The sequence below is a fragment of the Falco cherrug genome, chromosome 14 (genome assembly GCF_023634085.1).
Source record: "Falco cherrug isolate bFalChe1 chromosome 14, bFalChe1.pri, whole genome shotgun sequence".
NCBI lineage: Eukaryota > Metazoa > Chordata > Aves > Falconiformes > Falconidae > Falco > Falco cherrug.
This window is the reverse complement of record NC_073710.1, coordinates 821380-841949: the sequence shown is the minus strand read 5'-3', so window position 1 is coordinate 841949 and position 20570 is coordinate 821380. Positions and strand designations below refer to the sequence as shown.

General features: G+C 44.8%; 1 protein-coding gene across 1 annotated transcript; it reads left to right on the top strand.

The window, feature by feature from the left end:
- The first annotated feature begins 936 nt into the window (after window positions 1-936).
- PNP (purine nucleoside phosphorylase) lies at window positions 937-20323 on the top strand. The gene is made up of 6 exons (XM_005440323.3): window positions 937-5996; window positions 9295-9464; window positions 9810-9913; window positions 11301-11476; window positions 14946-15136; window positions 16036-20323. The coding sequence occupies exons 1-6, from the start codon at window positions 5974-5976 to the stop codon at window positions 16251-16253; spliced, it is 882 nt and encodes a 293-aa protein (XP_005440380.1). The 5' UTR covers window positions 937-5973; the 3' UTR covers window positions 16254-20323.
- The last annotated feature ends 247 nt before the right edge of the window (window positions 20324-20570 follow it).

The window sequence follows — 20570 nt, the reverse complement described above, 5'->3', positions numbered from 1 at the left end:
ACCATGTAATTTTGTATCAGATCTCACAATGTTTTTAGCTGTCACTGTGCAGGGTGCAAGACCTTTTTAAACTGGGGAGGTAGCATTGGTCTCTTGAAGACAGGTAGGTAACAGTGCACTTCTCTTGTTCTTTAAGTGCAGACCAAATACCAAAGGTGAAGGAAGGGTTTACAGTGATGCTTTTAGTTTCCCCACAGGAATTTGCAAAGGCCCATCAGTTGCACAGACACCTAGCTTCAGCCTTCTTGAGATTTCCAGAAGATCTTGCCTACTTACCTATAGGTCTTGCTATGCCGGTGTGTTTTTAAAGCTCCTTGTAGGCAGCTGTAGAGGAATACTTTGGATTAAAACTGAAAGGTCACCATGGAGCTTCTTAAGGGTTCAGCTGTGACTTCCATGCTGGGGTTATGTTATTATCTGGGTAACCTGAGCCTGTGCCAGGATGAGGCAGCCATCCAAATGGGACAGTGAGGTTGATGCTGCTGATTTGCCTAGAACCAGCTGCACATGTAGCTGAGCCCTCTTCTGCAGTGGGACTGTTAAGAAGCCATTGCTCTTTTGTACTGTTTGAGCTCCATCTGGGGCTGTTTTTTGTTTTACGTGTCTTGTGGATCTCGGCCATATCAAGAAATGGGTCTGTGGTGCATGATGCTGGGAAGACTGGTTGCCCTTAATGAAGTGGCTTCAAGTGACCTGGGAAACTAGTTCGTAAGGGCTTTTGTTCTGCTTCTGGCTTGTAGTTCAAAGGGAAACAGGTTTGCATTTCACTTTCCGCAGCGGAGGAGTTGCAGCCACAGTCTACTACAGTGGAAGTGGGTTAAGAGACTTTGGTAAAAAATCTCTAACATAGAGAATTAGTAAAATCACCTAAGTTGTTTAACCTTTGCTTCTTTGGGAAAAAAAAAAACAAAACCAACAAACAAACAAATCACTGAAATGGAAAAGAGAATCTATAGAATATTCAATATCATGGCATTGTTGCACCACAAATGAGATGAGGAAGCACTGATGCTGTTGGAACGGGATAAATACACCCTGACGGACTATGGCTACAAGTGGTAGCATGCTCACCTACTGACCTCCAGAAAGCAGAGTTTTCCAAAGAGGGGTTTTGAGGAAATGGGAACATGGTTCTGGAGATCAGTGAAAGGTCTGGCCTCGAGCTCTGCTGGGTGATGGTATTATTAGTTATTGAGAGAAAACCAGATCATGGAATAGAATTTTAACTTTGGTCCTGTGTGGTCTAGATATGGGTAAGTGTCCTTCCCAGGGAAAAGTCATATTCTCAGAGTATGGAGAAGCATACTTGGAGCTCTAGGCCAATGGCTGGCTATGATGCCAGGATATGAACTGTGTTTACCTGTGTGGAATAGGGGACTATTTTCAAGAATCACTAGTGATACTTATAGCTTTGTAGTACTGTTTAACTACTTCAGAATTATTTCCTTCTGTGACAGATCTGGAAGCTTTTCTTCTTTCTTCCTTATAATTTTTAGTTATTTATTTTTTTCCAAGTTATTTGTGTTTATTGTAGGCCAGAGGAGTAACTGGCCTCTTGTAGCCTCCAGTCCACCAGGATCCATGGTTTCTTTTTCACTTACCCTCACTAATATGTTGTTGCAGCCTTCCACTACACTTTCCCCTGCATTCTCTGGCCTGTCTCAAAGTACTTTCTCAGCAAACAGCCCATCCATTCATCCCAAGCCTGATGTACCACTGATCCCCAGTTGTGCCATTTCTATCCCTTCAGGAAGTACAACTCCTTTCCTTCAAACCCCCAAGTGATCCTTTTCTTTATACCCTGTCTCTGCTGAGTTCCTTGACACAAGTGTTTTGTTTCCACAAGCTCCCATGGCCACAACCCCAGCCTTATCCATTAGCCCTTGACACCTGTCCTAGAGCTGGAAGATGGAAATGTTGGCTGGTCTTAGGACATCTCTGCACCTTTCCTGATTTCTGTGCAATCATTTGTTGTTCATGGATTAGGTCAAGTAGCTTTCTCTTTCTGCCTGAGCCTTAGAAAGGTGCTGAGTTTTTACAGAGCTGGCATACAATTTGCAAATGCTGTCTCTGCTTCCCTGCCATGTCCTTCCCAGGACATCATGTGACCCCTGCCATTAACTGGCCTCTACCCTAAAAGTGTTTTTTCCCTGCTGCCCTTACAGGAGAGCTGTTCACAGGTTGAGTAGCTAGAAGCTTGTTTTCTGATGCCAAGCCTAACTGAACATGCATCTCCCTAGCTCCCTGGTGCCTGTCTTAAGTTTCTGTGTGTCTCCTGGCTCCATGGCAACATTTTCAGGCTGTCATCAGAGCATTGCTTGGTTGCCATTATGATCAGCTAACCATGACAAGCTTTTTGAACGTCTGGTTTTCTGTTACCCTGGTCATCCCTTTTCTGCATTCATTATAGTTGGAGGTCTCTTTCCTGAAGATGTACAACAAGCAGCATGCACATCACTTAAGGCAAATCTTCCTAGAGATTTCTGTTAGTGATCTGTAGGGGAGTAACTTTTCTGGTACATAAATTGATTTTATTTACCTTCCTTGTGGCTAGTAATGCTTCTGTGGCTGTCTAGGATAGCCAGCATACAAACAAATTATGAGTTTCCCAAACTATGAGTTTCCAAATTGCTGCAAAAACCCCAATTAGTTCTTAGAGCACACTTAGTAATTTTTTAATCCAACGTGGAGCCTGCACTGTAGGCAATCAGCAGAAAAGCAAAACCTTTCCAGGCCTTATCCATTTCACCTTCCTCCAAAACACTGAGGCAGAGTCCTGGCTTTTCTAAGTATGAGAGAATCGGGAAAAAATGCCACACAGGCAGAGGTAAAGGCGAGTACTGCACCCACGAGGGCAGGGTAGTGCCTGTAAGACTTTTGGGGGGATGCTTTTTCCTGGAGTAGGCTGGCTTAAGCTGTCCCCACTGTGTAGACACCCTGCTAATCTTTCTGCAGCTCAGATATCTTTCCCAAAAGGGTGATGTGTAGTACACGTGAGAAGACAAGATAATTTGATGCTGTGATAATGTGAGCACACAGGGAAGTGGGAGACTTACCCTAAAGCATTAATTAAATGTTTTGATTAAATGCTTGCAAAAAATTTCACAATGCTTCTTTAGACAGAACTTGTTGTAGGAATGTAAAGTGTTGTTATAAAGTTATTTCAGGTAATTCTATTTGCATCATGTAGCAGTTGAAGTTCTAGCAACAGAAACAGGACTTGAATGACACCCAAATCAGTAAGATAAGGATTACAGATAATGATTTGCTGCAGATGCATACAGAAAGAGTAAGAGATGACTGAGGGGTTGTTTTTTCAGCATGGGAGACTGTCAATAATCTTACTTAAAGATTATGTAATCTATTCAATAACTTATTTTTTTTTAGATAGATCTCCTTCAGACTACTCTCTACAGTGTTATCAGCATGAATGCCCTCAGTGCTTAAATTAATTTTTTCTGGTAGGGTGAGCCTTTATCTAGTCCAGGCAATGTGGCATTACAGGTTAAAACTCAAGTAAATTTTGTTGCTGTTAAATAACAGACACTGCAGGAAGATAGATAGAATGGTCCCTTTTCGATAATCCTGTTTTCCATGTAAATCCAAACTAGGGAGGTGGTTGTCTTAGATGAAAACAAATTGGGAAGAGCTCTTGGGCTGTCTGATCTCTCTTGTCTGCTTTGCAAAAAAGAATCAGATTAATGAATGTAAACAGATTAAGGCTAAACAAGGGAACATATCTGAGGGGCATCAGAACTCTGCTGACACCAAAGAACTCTATGGAAAATCAACATTAAGGGCCTAACATTGCTGTATCGTTTTAATTAATGGGAGCAAATAATGGCTTTCAGAGAAGTCCTGAGTGCTGGCAAGAGAAGTGTGACTTTCCAGGGGGCAAAAAGACTTGAGGGAGGTGAGAAGTGGCTTGAAGACCCTGGCTTTAGGCAGGTGTTGCTTGGGGTGGCAGTGACTTGTGGAGTCCTTTAGCACATTGGCTCACATGGAAAGGCAAGCAGCGTGGGGCCTCTTTGGGCACAGTGTCTGATGCAGTTAAATCTACCTAAAACCATCTCTGCTATTATCCTACTGTGTCTTATATAGAAAAATAACACTGAAGAAAAAGGAGAATGTACACAGACCAAGTAGAGACAGAGATTACTAAGGTTCAGAGAGATGAGAATAAGAGAGAATAACAAAAAGGCAGTATGTCTGAAAAAGGAGGGGGGAACATGGTAAAAACAGAAGGAGAGACGGGGCATGGAAGGGAAAATGATTGATAGAGCAATATTAGACCCTTAATGTTGTTTTACTACTGCCCCCAGCAAACTGAGAGCAAGATGCACTATGCCAGTGCAGCAATGTACCACTGGTTCCTGAAGTGACAGCCCTTCTGCCTACTGATCTTTGTAGAAGTGTCATTTTAGGTTTTGTAAGAGACAGTAAATAAGAAGTTGAAGCGTGAATACGAGAAGGGAAGGGAGACTGTCAAGAACTTGGGGGGGGGGAAAGGGCACTTAGAGCTTCTGTTCAGATCCATTTTCTCTTTCTTCAGTGCCAATTGTACCTTTCAACAAATACCAGTTGTCAACAGAATTTGATGTTTAAATACTGCTGGTTGTTACAGACTCCCAGCCTGTGCTGACATTGGAGGACAGTGGGTTTCTGCTTTCAACATGAAGTGTATCTCTTTAAAAATGCCCAGGTTTTTCTTGTGGTGTTTATTACCTTGTTTGACTTTGAAGTTCTCGGAGAGAGGTTTCTGGGGCAACCAAGAGGATGTTTGATGTGGGCTCTTCAAGACCAAACACCAAATGTGAATGGAAGTAATAAGAAATATTATGAGATCTGAAACCAGTTCTTCCCAATTTTCTAATTTTTTCAATGTCTGGCTGATTTGTCTAGGAATTGACAATTTCTGATTGAAGCTGTTTTCTCCCTTCTTGGTGTATTTATAAATTCTAGCCCCATGTGTTCCTTCTGGATCTATTAAATTGTGAGTACATTTTGTAGCTGTAGCCTTTTACCTGGGGCATGTTAGGTCTCTTCTCTACTCATCACCAACCTTCTTGAATTTTTTTGGCATTCAGTTATCTTGGAAATACCTATGGCTCTGTAAAATGTGGTTTACATCAATTGTTGGTATCAGACATTGTTGCATGGACAGACCCGTATATATGACAAGGTTGTCTTAAGCTTTATTTCCATATAAAACAAAGCTTAAAATTAGAGGTGCAGATGGTGGGGGCCCTGATTTCTGCACCCCCCCACCCCTGTCTTCCATAATGTAATCAGCTGAACAGAGGTTTAGCATATCTCAAAGCAGTATTTCCTTTTGAGATGGGTGAGGCAATTAAATGTGAGCAAAAAAGAAAGCCTGGAGGGAGCTAATGGACATTGCTCCTTGTTGCCATGAAAGAATGGCAAGATAATTATATGAGATATGGAAATGTCTCGTTGCAGTAGTAGGTGATACAGGTCATCTCGCAGAGTCTGCATGCTCCCAGTGAGCTCATGCCATGCTCCCAGGGGTTTGAATTGCAAAGAGGCAGGTGACTCCAGCTGCTAGCGTGTTCCCAATTGATGCAGGAGTGTGCAAATCTATGCAGGTCCGTCATCAGCTGCTCTCCTCTGAGTGGCTGCTGAAAAGTTGTGCACGCGCATGTGAACTTTCTAGGCTTAACCTGCATTAGAAAGCCTGTGTGCATGTGTGTAAGCTTTCTGTAGAGCTCTAGAGCATATGTGTCATGGGTGGTGAGACCAGAAAAGCAGATGTCCTGAACATGCCCCTCCTACTTGGGGATTAAAGATGCTCAGGGGAAGGCAAGATAGAAGCTGAGAGACACGTCCCTGACTTGCTGCCGGAGACAGCAGCTTCTGCAGCTTCAATGGGCCTCTGCTCTTCCGTCAAATAGTATCCTGCAGCTCCATTTCCAGCAACCATCCCCTTCTTTTGGTTAACCAGAGAGGAGGAGGATGGCCTATGCTGAGGAAGACAGGTAAGGTGCTGTATAGTAGGGGGTGCACAGACATTCAAGCTGGAAGGGGCTAGCAAAATTGCATCACTTCTTCCTTGCCTTGTTTTCCTCTTCTTCTTACTGGGCACTCCATAAATGTCAGACAACGGCTGCTCAGAAGTAAACATCTTATTATTGAAGAGGAATCTGGCCATCTGCCTCTGTCAGGTGCTGGTATTATGAAATATGGCAATGAGCAGATGACCTTGGGAGAGTTATGGGCCAGAAGGGGCAGATACTGTGGTGTGGAGAACCATACACTGCAAAAATGTATGGTGGTATGCCCCTCTAAAATGTAACACTTTATTTGTTTATTGGGATATGCCTGCTTTGCAGATGGATTTGCTTTCAATCAACCTAGAAGCACAATGAGGGTAGGCTTTTTTCATGCCATAAAAGATCTGTCATCAGTGGCAGTCCTGTGTTTTGCTGCAGACATGTTTCTCCAGTGGATGACAGCAATCACAATAAAAAGGATTGTGCTTTTAGCTGATCCTGTGATTTAATCCAGAGCAATGCTACTGAGCACTATTATTAGGCGTGTCTCGTTGGAGACAGAGTAGCTATAGGAGGCTTTGTGCTACTTATATTCAGGCTGTCAAAAAGCTCACACAGACCTCAGGCTCATGCAGTTCCATGCCAGACATCACATTTGGTGACCCACCGGTCAAATTCCCCTTCCACTCCCACTAAGCAGGTATCTCCTTTGCATTCAGAAATTATCTGTGCCTGCCAGTCCTCTTTGATGCTGTGTGTCTAGAAGATTTCTGAAAACTTAATATCACAAGCAGGGCACTGCAGATGAATTTTGGCATCATTGTGCTCTCAGCACTGGGGACAGCTCTGACCTGTCCAAAGCCTTTGGGATGGAGAGGGCTCTGCAAGGCCCCTGCACACACGTTGAAGCTCCTTTCAGGCAAGGAGTTACACAGCACAGGAGCTCTAATTTTTTGCATAAGAAATATTTTAACATCTTCTGTTTAGAAGGAAAAAAAATTCCCTGAATCTCAGCATAGCTCAGTCAATCCCAATGTCTTCAGCAGACAATGAATGGGATTCATCCCCCACTCCTAACATTCTGGGGATATAGCAATAATATTCATTCTTTAATGCTATTTTGCAAGGACTTATTTTTTTTTAATAATTAAAAAACGGGGATTAATGGTCAAGAGGAAGAGCAGATCCTGGTGACCTCATTCTTTTCTTATGCCTGTCACAGGTACGTCCAAAGCTTGGATATTATGTTTAAATTCTCATGGTTCCCTCTAGGATTACTGTTATTCAACAGAGAAATTGGGAGAAATCGTTCATTAATGTATGTAAAGCACTTGTAAAGCTTTTGTCTGGGAACAAGGGATAATATAATCGGGGATAGGCTTTGTTAACATCACTTCCATAGTTGTGCTTGTTTCAGGAAAACCGGGAAAATTCAACACTATGTTATGGTAAATAACTTTCTCATTTCCAGACTTTTCCTTTGAAAAGTATTGCAGCTAAGTATGAGTCTTCATTTTAATTCATGCACATAGAAGTTAATTCTTATGGGATTGCAGGTTTATGACAGGCTCAGGTATTTTCGACATCCTAGTTTGTAACTAGGAATGTAAGTTTGATGTACCAGACATTGGACAGGACTCATAGCAGGAGCTAGACGCTAGGAGATGAAAAAGCTCACAGAAGATACCTGTGCAATAACTACCTACCTTGTCAGTATAAAGGAAAAAAAACCGAATTGAGATCCTTTATTTGAGTATTTTGTTATTTCAGTTAGAGGAACCAGTTGTACGCTGTCAGGTCCTCTTCATTGCTGGTCTGAGACATACTGGAGTGTGCAGCACCACTTTGAAAGCTTTGCTGTATGTTCTTGAAGGCTTCAGACAGCAGAATCATGACATGACTAAGGCTTGCACCTCTGGAAATAAGAGGCTTGATTTAAAAAAACCAAACCTAACATATTCATGAAGCAAACAGTGACTGCTTGTCAGCATCTCCAGTCAATTTTACATCATCTTCAACCCCACAATGTCGGATTCTCTCACCCCTTAATAAGCAGATCAATGTTTCACATAGAGAACCTGCTGCCCCTACCTGTGTTAGGTCACTCCGTGACCCAGTCCTATACCACATGCAGTCATTAATTTTACTCATCAAAGGTAATGATTGAGTCGCTATCAAGAAATACTGTTGGTACCCTTTTGAGGAGAGTTTCCAATCAACCTTGGTATTTACTTTCAGAAAGTATCTGTATTGTCCTATTGGAAATAGGATTATGGGATTATTCTTCTATTGATTTTGTTCCAAAACTGCGATTAATGCATCTGATGAATACTGGACTGACAGGCCTAAAAACTGAAGTACTTTCCCTTCTGTGAGACAGACGCACAAAAGGCAGTGTAATGCCAGCTTCTATCCCACCTTCTGGCAATGTGCCTCAGAGCTGGATAAGACATTTTTTTTGCCAAGGTGTTTGAGCAGTTCCCCTCTTAAATCAAACAGCATAAACCTAGGAGCCCAAATTCCTGTTTTCAGTTGTTTTGGTGTAGACTGATGTCATTGGGCCTCTTGCCTAGAACTAGACTGCAGATGTGACCCACTGCCCACCCTGTGGGAGAGAGGAGGATTAAAAAAATCTCCATTTTTAGCCTTCTGTAATGAAACCACAAGGTATTGAGAAGGTGGATGTTTAAGATGTGTACCAGCCCCAGAAGGAAGCACTTGGAGCTGATAGCACTCAGCACCTATGGAGATTGCCTTATCCATCTCTGTAGATGATGTTTGCCCCCTGTCCCGCTAGTCTACCTATTGCAGAGGACAGTGTCTACTCCCTTGGCAGCACAGCATCCCAGCTGTGCCATATGGGTGGCCTTGGACTTCCATCCTCTTGGATTCCCCCATCAGAGGCTGGACATCCCCAGGCACACACACATATAGGTTGCAATTTCTCAGTCTAACTGTGCTTTTGCATTCCTTTAACTCAGGAGAGATCAGAGCCCACCAGAAATAGGAGCTGGTTATGCCTTGTGACACTTCTGTGATCTGGATATCATTGGCCATTCTTCCACTATAGAATGAAACCAGCAAAGAGGATTCAAGTTATTTGCCTGTGGCCAGGAGTAAAATACATGACATTATAAGGGAAACATTGATAATAACAGCGAAGCTTTTATTATTTTAGTCTGAATGAAATTTCTTTTTCTTTGCAGCTTTTCAGGACTTTTGTCCTTTGAAGCTTGTTTTTTGGATGGGTTGATAGCCTCACTGGCCTGTTCTCCTTCTGCAGAAATAGCTATGAGGTGTATAAGGAAACAGCAGATTGGTTACGTGCCCATTCTGTCCAGCGCCCGAAGACTGCCATCATCTGTGGATCAGGACTGGGAGGTCTGGCCGATGCATTGGACAACAAGACAGTCTTTCTGTATGAGGACATCCCTCACTTCCCACGGAGCACAGGTTGGCACAACCCAGGGTGTCAGCATCCCATCCATCAGCAGCCTGCCACAGAGCCTTGCGGAGAGATAACTCAAGGCAGCGTGCACCACCCGTGTTGGTCTGCAAATCAGTCCAACAGTGGTGTAATGTGTGTTCACAGTAAAAAATAATAATAAAAAAACCCAAACAAACAAAAAAAACCTCCAAAAAAAAAATACATAATTCTGTGCTATGATATTTAATTGACTCAGCTCTCGGTTTCACAGTGCTTGGTCCCACTGTAATGCATAATCATCAATGGACAAATCCCTCTGAAGTCGAAGACCTTGAAACCTGTAACTAAAATGACACTCTACTAATTTCCAGTTGCAGGGCATGTTGGCAGATTGGTGTTTGGAGAGCTGAACGGGCAGCCCTGCGTGTGTATGCAGGGACGTTTCCACTATTATGAAGGACACACTACCAGCGCGGTGAGTTCTCCTTAAGAAAAATCATTCACGTAAGGTGAGGTATGTTGTAAAAGATGCAAAATTGACCACTTGCTTTAATATCCAGCTGCAGGAGTTAGCTCTTGCAATGAATCTTGCTTAGATATCAGATTTCTCTCCAAAAAATAAAACTGGGAGCTCAAACCAAGAGGTAGTCAGCTTCTGGTAGGTGAAGCTGATGCTGTGCAGCCATGCAAAGTGGCTAGTCCTGCTGTACTCACAGGGGAAAATAGTGTATCATACAAGGCAGATTAATTTACATGCTTTTAACTTGGTCATTTTAATCATTATTTAAATCAGCAACCAGGAAACTTTGAGTGATAACAATAATCTATTCTAATCTTCTTTTGCATTTGTATAGTTTACAGCTTTTTTTTTTGGCCCTCAAAGAATTCATTGGCTAATGTAACTTGGTATACCTTCCCAGTTAACATATGGAAGTATGTTATTATTTGTGTTAATATTACCTAACATGCACATATATACTTTTCAGTTTGAAAAGACCAATAATATTTATATACTGCCTGATAGTGTTGTGGTTTTTTTTTTATTTTGACAGCTTAGAGATTTTATTTGTGTAATACTTGGCACTGCTCAACTTCTTGTAGAAAAAACAAACTATTTTAAATGCACTTGATAGACAAACATGTCTTGATAAACTTAATAGAAAAACTAGGTTTATCCAGACATGTTTTCCTATTAAACTAAAATTAACTCATTTCTTTAAGATATTATGTCCATAGGCAGGAAATTTTCTGCTCACAGCTTCTTCAGCATTTTAGAGGTAGCAAATATCATCCCAATTCCTTCTTGACTTCTCAAAATTAAACTTTTAAATTTTTTTCTAGTTTCCGTTTGTTCCTTAACTTTGGATAAGTAGGTCAATGAAGTGAACTAACGTGAATAAAATGAAAGTAATAAAATAACCTCTCTGCTTCAGTAAAATGCAGCATTACTGTAAAAAAACTGGTTTATCAATTACTCTCCAAGTCCATGTGCGTAGGTAGTTACTTCAACCAGCACAGTAGTTTGATCTCTGCAAGACCCTGACAGCGAGGAAAAATTATCTGCATATTCTTTTTGTACCGCATTTATTTGACCTTAGTGCAACTGTAGGAAATGTGGGTTTGGATTTTAATGGTATTTATTTCAAGATTAGGTTTTAATACGTTTTAAAAACATTTAAATTCTATTTTAATTAGAGGAATATTTAAAAATGGAGAAAAAGTTGTTTCAACTCCTTGTAGCCTCATACAGACCCTTCTCTGTATCATGTAAGCTGTCCACAAATTGCAATACTACAAGTGTAGCAGTAGTAGCTGTCTACTAATTGAGATACTCATTGTACATATGCCTTTGGCTCTTGCAGGTCACCTTTCCCATCAGGGTCTTCTTTCTCCTGGGGGTGGAGATCTTGATTGTCACAAATGCTGCTGGGGGACTGAATCCCCACTTCCAAGTGGGGGACATCATGTTCATAAGAGATCACATCAGCATGTTTGGCTTGGGAGGGCATAATCCACTGCGTGGGCCAAATGATGAGAGGTAAGGCATCAGCTCCATGTTAGCAATTAACCCTTTCTTCCCCCAGCCACAGGCTGGGCCTGCCAGTTGCACCTGATGGCAAATATTTACTGAAAGGTAGAGTTTGACTCCAGGTACCCACGAGGGAAAAGTTAAAGCAAAGCTGTGCGCACTGTGCCACCTGCCCTGCCTTCCCCAAGCACCCTTCCTTGGCTGTTGCTTACTCTTACAAGCCTATAAGGAATTTACACGCAAACCTGCAGAAGGTTTTGCTGTATAAAAGTAGGCTTCTGATCCTTCTCCTAACATGGCCAACCATACCATCTGCTAAAGAGACCTGCTGCTGTCTGTTCTTGTCAGTCCTTCTCTCTGCTAGTTCCTCTTATTTGAGCAATGTGGTGAGATGCAGTGTCTCCAGCCTGCATCTTTCAACAGCTGTTTCTGGTGTGATGGAACTGATACAAAGAGGCCAGGCAGTAAGTTGACAGTGGAGCAAAGATAAAGCCTCTACATCTCCCGATAACCACCCTTGTATCCAGCCCATTAAACTGGGGTGCCTTTGTATTCACTTTGTATGGGTGCATCATGTATTCAATGAAGGCATCAGCCTGATGAGAGGTGGTTGTCTTGGAAGCTTCTTGGGAGACCTCTAGATCTACAAGGTCTGCTAGCTGAGCTGGGAAATCAGGCTTCCTATACCAGCTCTGTAGCGGAATCTTTACCTTATGGATGGTGCACAGATAGGCTTGTAACACACCCTCACCCCTAGTTGCCACCAGACATAGAGTTGCTTTGAGCAGGAGGTTGGATTTAGATGACCTCAGGGTTCCTTCCAACACAAATGGATCTGTGATCCTAAAAGCCTTCCCAGGCACCATCAGACTGGTAGGGTGAAAGGCAACCAGCACCAGCAAGGTCAGAGCACTGAGAAGGGGACATGCCGGATGGACCAGTGTTTACAAAAAAAAAAGTCCCTTGACTCTCTGATGGAGATAAAAAGAGTGTGAGGACACATCCATTGGAGATTCAGGGTGAGCAGAGGAGAGCACGTCAAATGTCCGGAAAGTCAACATGGAAGCAGTAAAGATTCAGAACTACCAGGAGCCTTATGGTGGGAAAGAAAGAGGCTGGATTGTGATGAGGGGATAACAGTAGCAAGAGTTATTTCCTACCTGAGCTGGCAGGAGGGAAGCCAGATGAAAGCCAGGTCTGTGAGGCCAGAGGACAGGCAATAGAGAGGTGGTGAAGGAGGTGCTAGCTTGTGAACAAGAGTGAGTTTAGATGACAGGATGGTGAAATCTGTTGTTGGCTTGGAACCTTCATCTTGAAAAAAGGATGTTTGCAGGACAGGTGTCTGCACTGTCTGGAGATCCTTCCAAAAGAAAGTTCTGGTGTGAGAGTAAGTTGGGCTGCCTGGCTTCCAGTTACTGTTGGTTCTTTCCTGATGTGACGCCAGGCCTGGCTTCTGCTTCTGAAGAAATCTGAAAGGTGTTAGCAACTGTCTCGGGGGAAATAAACTCTTCTGCAATTCAAATGGCAAGAGGACAGTACCCACCTGAGGCAGAATATCTTTAAATCTTCATAGAGGTTGGTGTGGGTTGAAGGAAAGAATGGTTAAAAAGCACCGAAGCCATATGGAGGAGTGTTTAAAGCGCTCTGGACTTGCATACTTGCTCTGGAACAGGAGGAAAAATGCCAATCAAACAGTAACTCCATCTGGACAGCATTCAAAGGCAGCATAGCTGTCTCATTGCCTCCCAAAAGCAGCTTCCTGGTGAAGACTGCAGTGCTCTGGGAGGTGACTTTTGTACTGCTGACCAAGGCATCAAAATGGGCAAAAGGTCTGTATGAATCAGCTCTCAAAGTACTGCAGAGCTTTAGCTGAACAAACTCCTCCTAAAATCCAGTCCAGCTCAGTCACCAGAAAGGATATACCTAAGCACAACAGAGTAAGACTAGAGGCAATGAAGTGATGTGAAAAAGGAATATACTGCAAGAATCTGAGGACTGAATTTAATAAATTAGAGGTTGGCTTCTGCATTGCTGGCCATCCTTCAGGAAAGAGAAGCAATTTTCATGGTGATGAATACTGATTACCTTAAACCAGATGGGAAAGCTTGTTTTTTATTTATATAATATTTAATGTTTATAAACACAAGCCACCTACCACCCTAAACATTCAGCTGGAAGAACGTGTAAACAAGCAGGAGCTTTAATAGCCTAGATGAGGGAACTTATCCTGTCCTACTGAACTGCGTTGGTGAACATGGCTGAGAGTTTATTTTCCAGATTTCCTCAGTGGCAGTGTACCAGTCTTTGCCATCTGCTTCTGCTCTCCTGAGTCAATAGTAGGATTCCCTCAGTCAGGAACAGAACTGAGCTGTTATCTTAAGACCCAAAGCAAGCAAGAGACCCAGCCTTGAAGCAGAAGGTGGAGGCTACCTAAAATATGGCCCTGGAGCTCCAATGTGTGCTGCTCTCCCCATTTCCCTGCAAGGGAGAACACCTAGAATGGGATGCCCTTGCCTAAACATGGACATCTAATACCATCTGACACTCTGCTGAGTATCCAATACCCATTCTCTTGGGCTGGCAGATGCAATATAAGACCTATAGGATGTGTGCATGCTCTGGACAGGCAGCAGAGGGGCAGGCAGAACCTACTGGGGCATCTCAAATGAGCCACTGAATTGTACTTCTGTCCTAGAAACATGTCCGAGCTTGTGTTTGGTGTGGTCTTGCTGTGCCAGGAACCAAGTGCAGAAGTGGATGCTCTTTCCTGGGTTGTATTTTCTGACTAGCAAGCTTTGTTCATCTGCCTTCCAAAAACAGTCATTCCTTGAGGCCCTTCAAACTGGTCTCACGTAGACAGTAAAGGGAAAAGACTCAAATCTCATGTGATTTTTCCAGTGCACCCCACTCTGTTCCTGTTTCAAGCATGTGGGTGTTGGTGCGGGTATAGGACACCCCTTGATGCTGTGGTACAGGGCATCCCTGGCCGTGAGCCTGGTTAGTAGCTGCCTGCTGCAATGAGCCTTAAATGTAGTAACTGATGCTCCCTCGACCTGCCTCACCAGGGTGGCCTCTGGGTGCTGCAGGGAGCCTGTCTGCAGGCTGTTGTGCAGGAGAAGCCAAAGGCATCAGCTGTCTGATGGATCATGTTTGAAAGTCACTGTGGGCAGCTACTGGGGAGAGAGAGAACTGGCCATCAGTGCTCCCTAGAGACAGGAGTCCTTGGAAAGACTGTTCCAGAAGGGTTTGTGTGGTAGGAAGGCAGTGCCGGACCTTCCAACAGCTGTAACCTGTGTGCTGAGGGTTTCTAGCAGAAATGTCACAATGCAAGAATTATTGGACTGCATCACGGACTGCATCCGTGACAGTCTGCCCATAACACTTCCCTTTTGTCCAGAGGATGAACATCCCTGAACTCTGATGGAGGGAAGGTAGCGGCAGCAATATCAGCGTGGCTGTGCCCTTTACTGCCTTGCAGGTTTGGAGTGAGGTTTCCCTGCATGTCAGATGCTTATGAACAAGATCTGCTCGGCCTGGCAATGGACAGTGCGCAGGAGCTGGGCTTTCTGAGCTTCATCCGAGAAGGAGTGTACTGTTTGCTGGCTGGTCCCTGCTATGAAACCATTGCTGAGTGCCGCGTGCTGCAGGCGCTGGGAGCAGATGCTGTAGGTAAGCTGCCCAGGCTGGGCTGGTAGGGTTGATTGGGCACATGGATTAAAGAGTCCTGCTCAAGGCTGACTTTCTTCAGTCTTTGACTCTTTGAGTCTCCTGGGCCTGAAGAAAAGAGCTCTGTATATTTCTGCTTAGCTCTGCGGTGGCTTAGTGCAGCTCCTAGGATGGGTCTGCAGAAAGTCTCTGTGCTTGTGGCTGCCCAGGACAGGGATCCTGGCACAACGTGTTTGTTTCCCAAACGCAAATGTCCCATGCTCAGATGGCTCGACTTCAGCAGGGCTGATTGGGGCCCAATCAGAAGTGAAGTCCTTTTCATTTTTTTATTGTTTTTGAAATTTTTTATTCTGAGACCATAGGCAGTAAGAGTCTGGATTGTTTAGAGATGGTAATTATGGATACCTTCCCAACTGCATATGAGGAAAGTAAGAGTCATGATCCATATGATTCCTCCAGCTTGATCCCTGGCTCATGGAATTCTGTTCGTTAGCATCTACAGATTTACTGTGTGTGAGGAAAGGAGCTCAGCTCCCCACAAAGCCATTTTTCTTTGCAGCAGCTTTTTTAGCCAAGGAGAAGAGCCAAATGACACAGCACACCAGTGTCTCTTAGCAAGGCTGCAAGCAGTCTGACACGTCTTGGGGAGAGAGAGAAATCACACACAGGAATCAGATGTGGGATGTTTATTGTGCTGAGCAGAGTTGTAACTGTAGTGCTATAGCTATTGCAGCCTCACAAATATCACAGCCTGTAACTATTGCACAGCTCAGAAATAGAGTTGAGGGGGGAATGAGACAAGGGCATGCATCGAAGATAGGATCATGGTTTGCAGCCTTAGAGAGATCTTGTTTTGGTGTAAATCCTGATGACTCATCCTGGTCCTTTCTCCCCTGCCATAGGCATGAGCACTGTCCCAGAAGTAATCGTAGCCAGGCATTGTGGCCTCCGAGTCCTTGGGATCTCCCTCATCACCAACAAAGTGGTGATGAGCTACAACAGTCAAGAAAAAGCCAACCACGAGGAAGTCCTGCGCATCTCGGTGGTCCGGGCTGAAGTCCTGCAGAAACTAGTCACACACCTCCTTGGCAAACTGCGGGAAAGCACAAACTCTGCATGACCTCCAGCCATTTATCATTCATACAATAACGAGTGAGCACTAGCGGGTGCTGGGGGAGAGCTGTTGTTGAGGCTGTCCCCTTCTGCTCTTCTGATTTTGAATAGACCTTTTGATCTTTGTCCCGGTGCTTTAGCTGGTTACATACAGAGGTTTGCTTTTGAATTTTGCTAGAACGATCCCCTTGTTAGTAGCCAGTGACCAAAACAGCTTTCTGGCACTTAGACAGGGTCTGACCTCTGGCAGATTCCCAAACCCATATGTCAGCAATGAGCCCCTTGGTACTCTGAGCTCCAGCTCCCCCTCATTTTGCTGCAGTGTTCGGTGTTTCTCACCAGTGGTGCTGCCTCTCTCAGCACAGCACCCTCCAGCTCTGAGTCTCTGCTCCCCTACTGCACTGAGCCCCCAGGCCATGGGCCAGGTGGAGAGCTGGTCGCAGGGCTCAGTGCCTGCTGGGCATGTTTTGGTAGGGCCTCATCTGAAGCCCAGTGGAAGTCCACAAAAAGCCTGAGTTTTGGGTGAGGACCTGGCTGTGTAAAATGGGCTGGACTAAAGATGAGACCTGTCTGGAACAAGCAATGCTGCAGAGCAGGTGAATTGTGATTGGCTTTACAGCTCGGAAAACCCCTGCAACCCCATGCATGGGGTTGTGTTCCCTTACCATCCCAGGTGTCCCAGAAAGCCCTCTCTTTGCACACAGCCACAGAGCTCGGGAGCTGTTTGCTGTGATGCGGCATGCCCCCCGGCACCCCCTTGCACCTCCCTGCTCTGTTTTCAGCCTTGAATCACTGTTGCTCTATTTAATAGTGGGTGAAAGAGCAGCTCAGATGGCGTGACTTGTCCATGCACAAGTGGCCAAGCTGGAAACAGGATCCAGGTCCAGCTCTGCCTGATTTTGTTCCTTCTGGTTCTCTGATCTCAGAGATCAGCAGCTTGAGCCACTTGCACTGGAGACCCAGTTACCTCTTGGTGTCCCAAGACAGAGATATCCGTTTGACTCGGTGTTTCAGCCCAGCTTTGCTCTGCTGCAGTCCCTGCAGCAGATATTAGAGCACCAATGGTTTGTGGAGGTTAGTGATGTAAAATTACAGTGGAAATTATTTTGGAACAAGTATGATATTTTTGTGACTTTCCTGGTTCTCTTACATGAAGAAGTAGAGCCTAGCAATGAGTAAAGGGTAAAGGGGAGAGGCCATCATGCTCTCTTTCATGAGCATGCTGATGGCCTGTCAAGGAGGGGTGAATATTCACCAGAATGGTCTGTTATTCATTGTTTCCCAAAGGTCAAGCTGAGCAGAGAACGCAGCTGGATGTGAAACAGTGACTGTAATTATTAGGTAACCTTTTTCCATTCATTTATCTTCAAGTTCTTTTAAAGCACATCACTGTCACAGCTAAATGTTTTCGGTTGACATGGTGGTCTGAACTGAAGACACCCAACTGGTGATGGAGAGCTCCCAGTCTGCCTTCCTAAATTTAGCTGATCAGTTGTTTATTCTTGATGCTCGCCCTCCGTCGCAGCCTTCAGCCTTCTGTGGCATTTCTTCAGCTCTGGGTGCAAAATGACGTTGTGGCCTGGTGAGTGTTTTCTGGATGGGTATTTGCTTGAAGCCCTTCATGCTGGAGTTGCTGGTCTCAACTGCTGTACTAATGGTGCAGATCTTGCCACCAGGAAGAACAGAGTTGTGCTGTGCATGTTTTCCATGAAACTGTAGCACTTCAAGTGTAGGAGTGACCACCCTGTCCCCTTCTCTTCTCCTGGGCACATTTACTTGTGGTCAGTCCCGACAAATATTTACCCAGCCTGGTCTCAAGGACCTCCTGGAGGAGGAGGATTTGTTGCCTGTGCTCTGGCAGAATTGCTTGTTCAGCAGCTCCTGGCACTTGGGGGAGCCCTCAGAGATCCCAGCTTTTTCCATTTGGTGGGTCTGGCTGTCAAGACAGTCTCAGGGTGGTGATACGCAGAGGGGAAGATTCCAGCTCCTTTTCCCACAAGGCTGTTGCCTTTTCAGATCTAGCCAGGGGTGAAGTGCTTGTCAACAGTGGCAGCGAAGCAGTGAAATGTGAAAAGTGGCAGATGTGCAGAACAAGAAGGAACCACTTCTACCTGCTCCCTTTTCAGGCTTCTCCCTGTATGGGCTTGTTACAGGGCAGAGAGAAAAAGAAAATGCCTAGAAAATGGTGCTTTGCATTTGTCTAATGCTTGGTGTATACAAAGTCTCCCAGCTGAGTGGAAGCCAGCTGTGCAGCTAGCTGTAGCTAGTGAGCAGCCAGAGCAGCTCAGGCTGGGATTTCAGCAGACTCCAGTCACTAATTGGACTCAGGTTGGACTGCAATGTGAAGGGAGGCATCCACAAAACCTGCTGGTGCGCTGGTACTTCTCAGGCCAGGCTCAGGGTGCTGAGGAGCCTGGCAGCAGCACCTGCTTCTGCTAGGCTGGGTCTGCTCCTCTCTCCAGCTGTGCCACGGGCAGAGGGTGAAACCTGTGCCAAGCACTTGTATCTGAGTACAACTGAAAAACAACATAAAACTGAATCTGCAAGTCACCACGGAACTAAATCTTTGGCTAATTGTGTCTGTTCTTAAAGAAATATTTTTCTAAATAGCATTTGGACCCTTAAACAGTGGGGGGGCTCTTATTCCTGCTGCCCAAGGTTGACTTGGATGGCTCCAACTTGGCATGAACATCCTGATTATTGTCTCTGTAAATGACAGGAGGGAAGATGCCCTGGGCACTTTGGAAAGAATCTTGCTCGGGCTTTGGGAGAGAGGGGGAATACAAGAGCGAGTGGGTTTGTCTGGTTTTGGAAATACTTTTAATCCAGCTTCAGGGTTTTGTGTAAGGAAGGAACTGGGAGAAAATAAAACCGGTTGTGGACATCTGGGCACTTTGCACAGGTATTTTGTGCTGACCCCACTAGGCTGAGCAACTCTCGGGGCAAGGCAGGGGGGAAACAAGAACAAAAGGGTCTCAGCTAACTTCTGCGCAGCTGAAAGGTGCGATGGGCTGTGGTGGTGCCAGTGCAGCAGCCTGTGCTGGAGGCAGGACGTGGTTTCCTTGATGCTTTTATTTAGTGTTCTTGGTGCTTTCTGGGAGCATCCATGGCTGAAATGAATAGACTGTAAGACAACCTCAGCTTGCTTTCATTCCTGAACTGCGCCTCTTATCTCTGTCTGAAACTGTGGTTGCAGGGATAATCTGGAAGACAAATGAAAAGCTAAAAAAATGGCAAGTGGAAAAAGAATGCCAAATTGCATGACTGCTCCTGGCACACTCAGTGCCGTGGTTAGCAGTGAACTCAGCTGCCATCCCCATGGCAAGGGCACGCAGGGAGGACCTGTGCTAGTGTGGGACAGAGGTGGCACAGCTGCTCTTTCATTCTCTCACAGCCATGGGTTCACAAGCCAGTCTGGCCCATCCTTTGCGCCAGCTCTTTTCCTTGCTCATCAGCCCAGAGAAAACTCTTCAGACCATGGGGTCCCACTGCTTCTAGTCCCCGGAGAAGATGGAGGTGTTATATTGACACCCTCACACATCATTCACATGCAAGTGTGATGTCAAGAAAAGAAATCTTGATATAACCCTTGGATGGACCATATCATGAGTTTGTAAGTAGAGATCTCTGCTGTTGTCTCAGAAACAACCCTGCAGCCTCCCCCAAAACACCTGGTGGTGTGACCCATTCTGTTTCCTTTGCAAGGCTTGGTTTCCCAGACTTTCTTTTACATGAGATTTGCTGTTTGCACTCTTTTCTACATAAAAGTAAACCAGAAAGCTTTTTAAAAAATGTGTTCTCTGTCTCGGCTCAGCAGCTGAACATATGCTTTGCCTTCAAGTTATCAACATTCCCTCAGACATTTCTCTTTACTGAAAACCGGCAGTTGAATTAAGGGGTTTCTGCTATGATAGTGTTCATGGTTTTTTTCCAAAAGCTTTAGGTCTTCGCTGCTGGGAAGAATTAATCTCTTCCTGCCCCACTGAATATGTGGAGCAAGGGGGAGTGATGTGGTGCAGGTGCATCAGTGGGCTGATCCTGGTTTGTCGCTGAATTAAAGCCTGACTCTATATGCAGCGTGATGGTCTGTTATTTCCAAAATCTGATGGCACTTTTAGATGGGAATCTGTTTAAGAGCCGGGACATAGGTGAAAGCTGGAAGGAACCATCCAGCCTTTTCTCCTGCAGAGGGTAAGTCCCCTCCTGCCCCAGCTCTGCCCAGACACCCATGCTGGGGGATGGCTTTGAAGAGCAGCACAGTCCCCACTTGCTGATCTTGGCTGAAACTTCACAGCCTTCTCTGAAACTCTTGTTCTTAATCTTA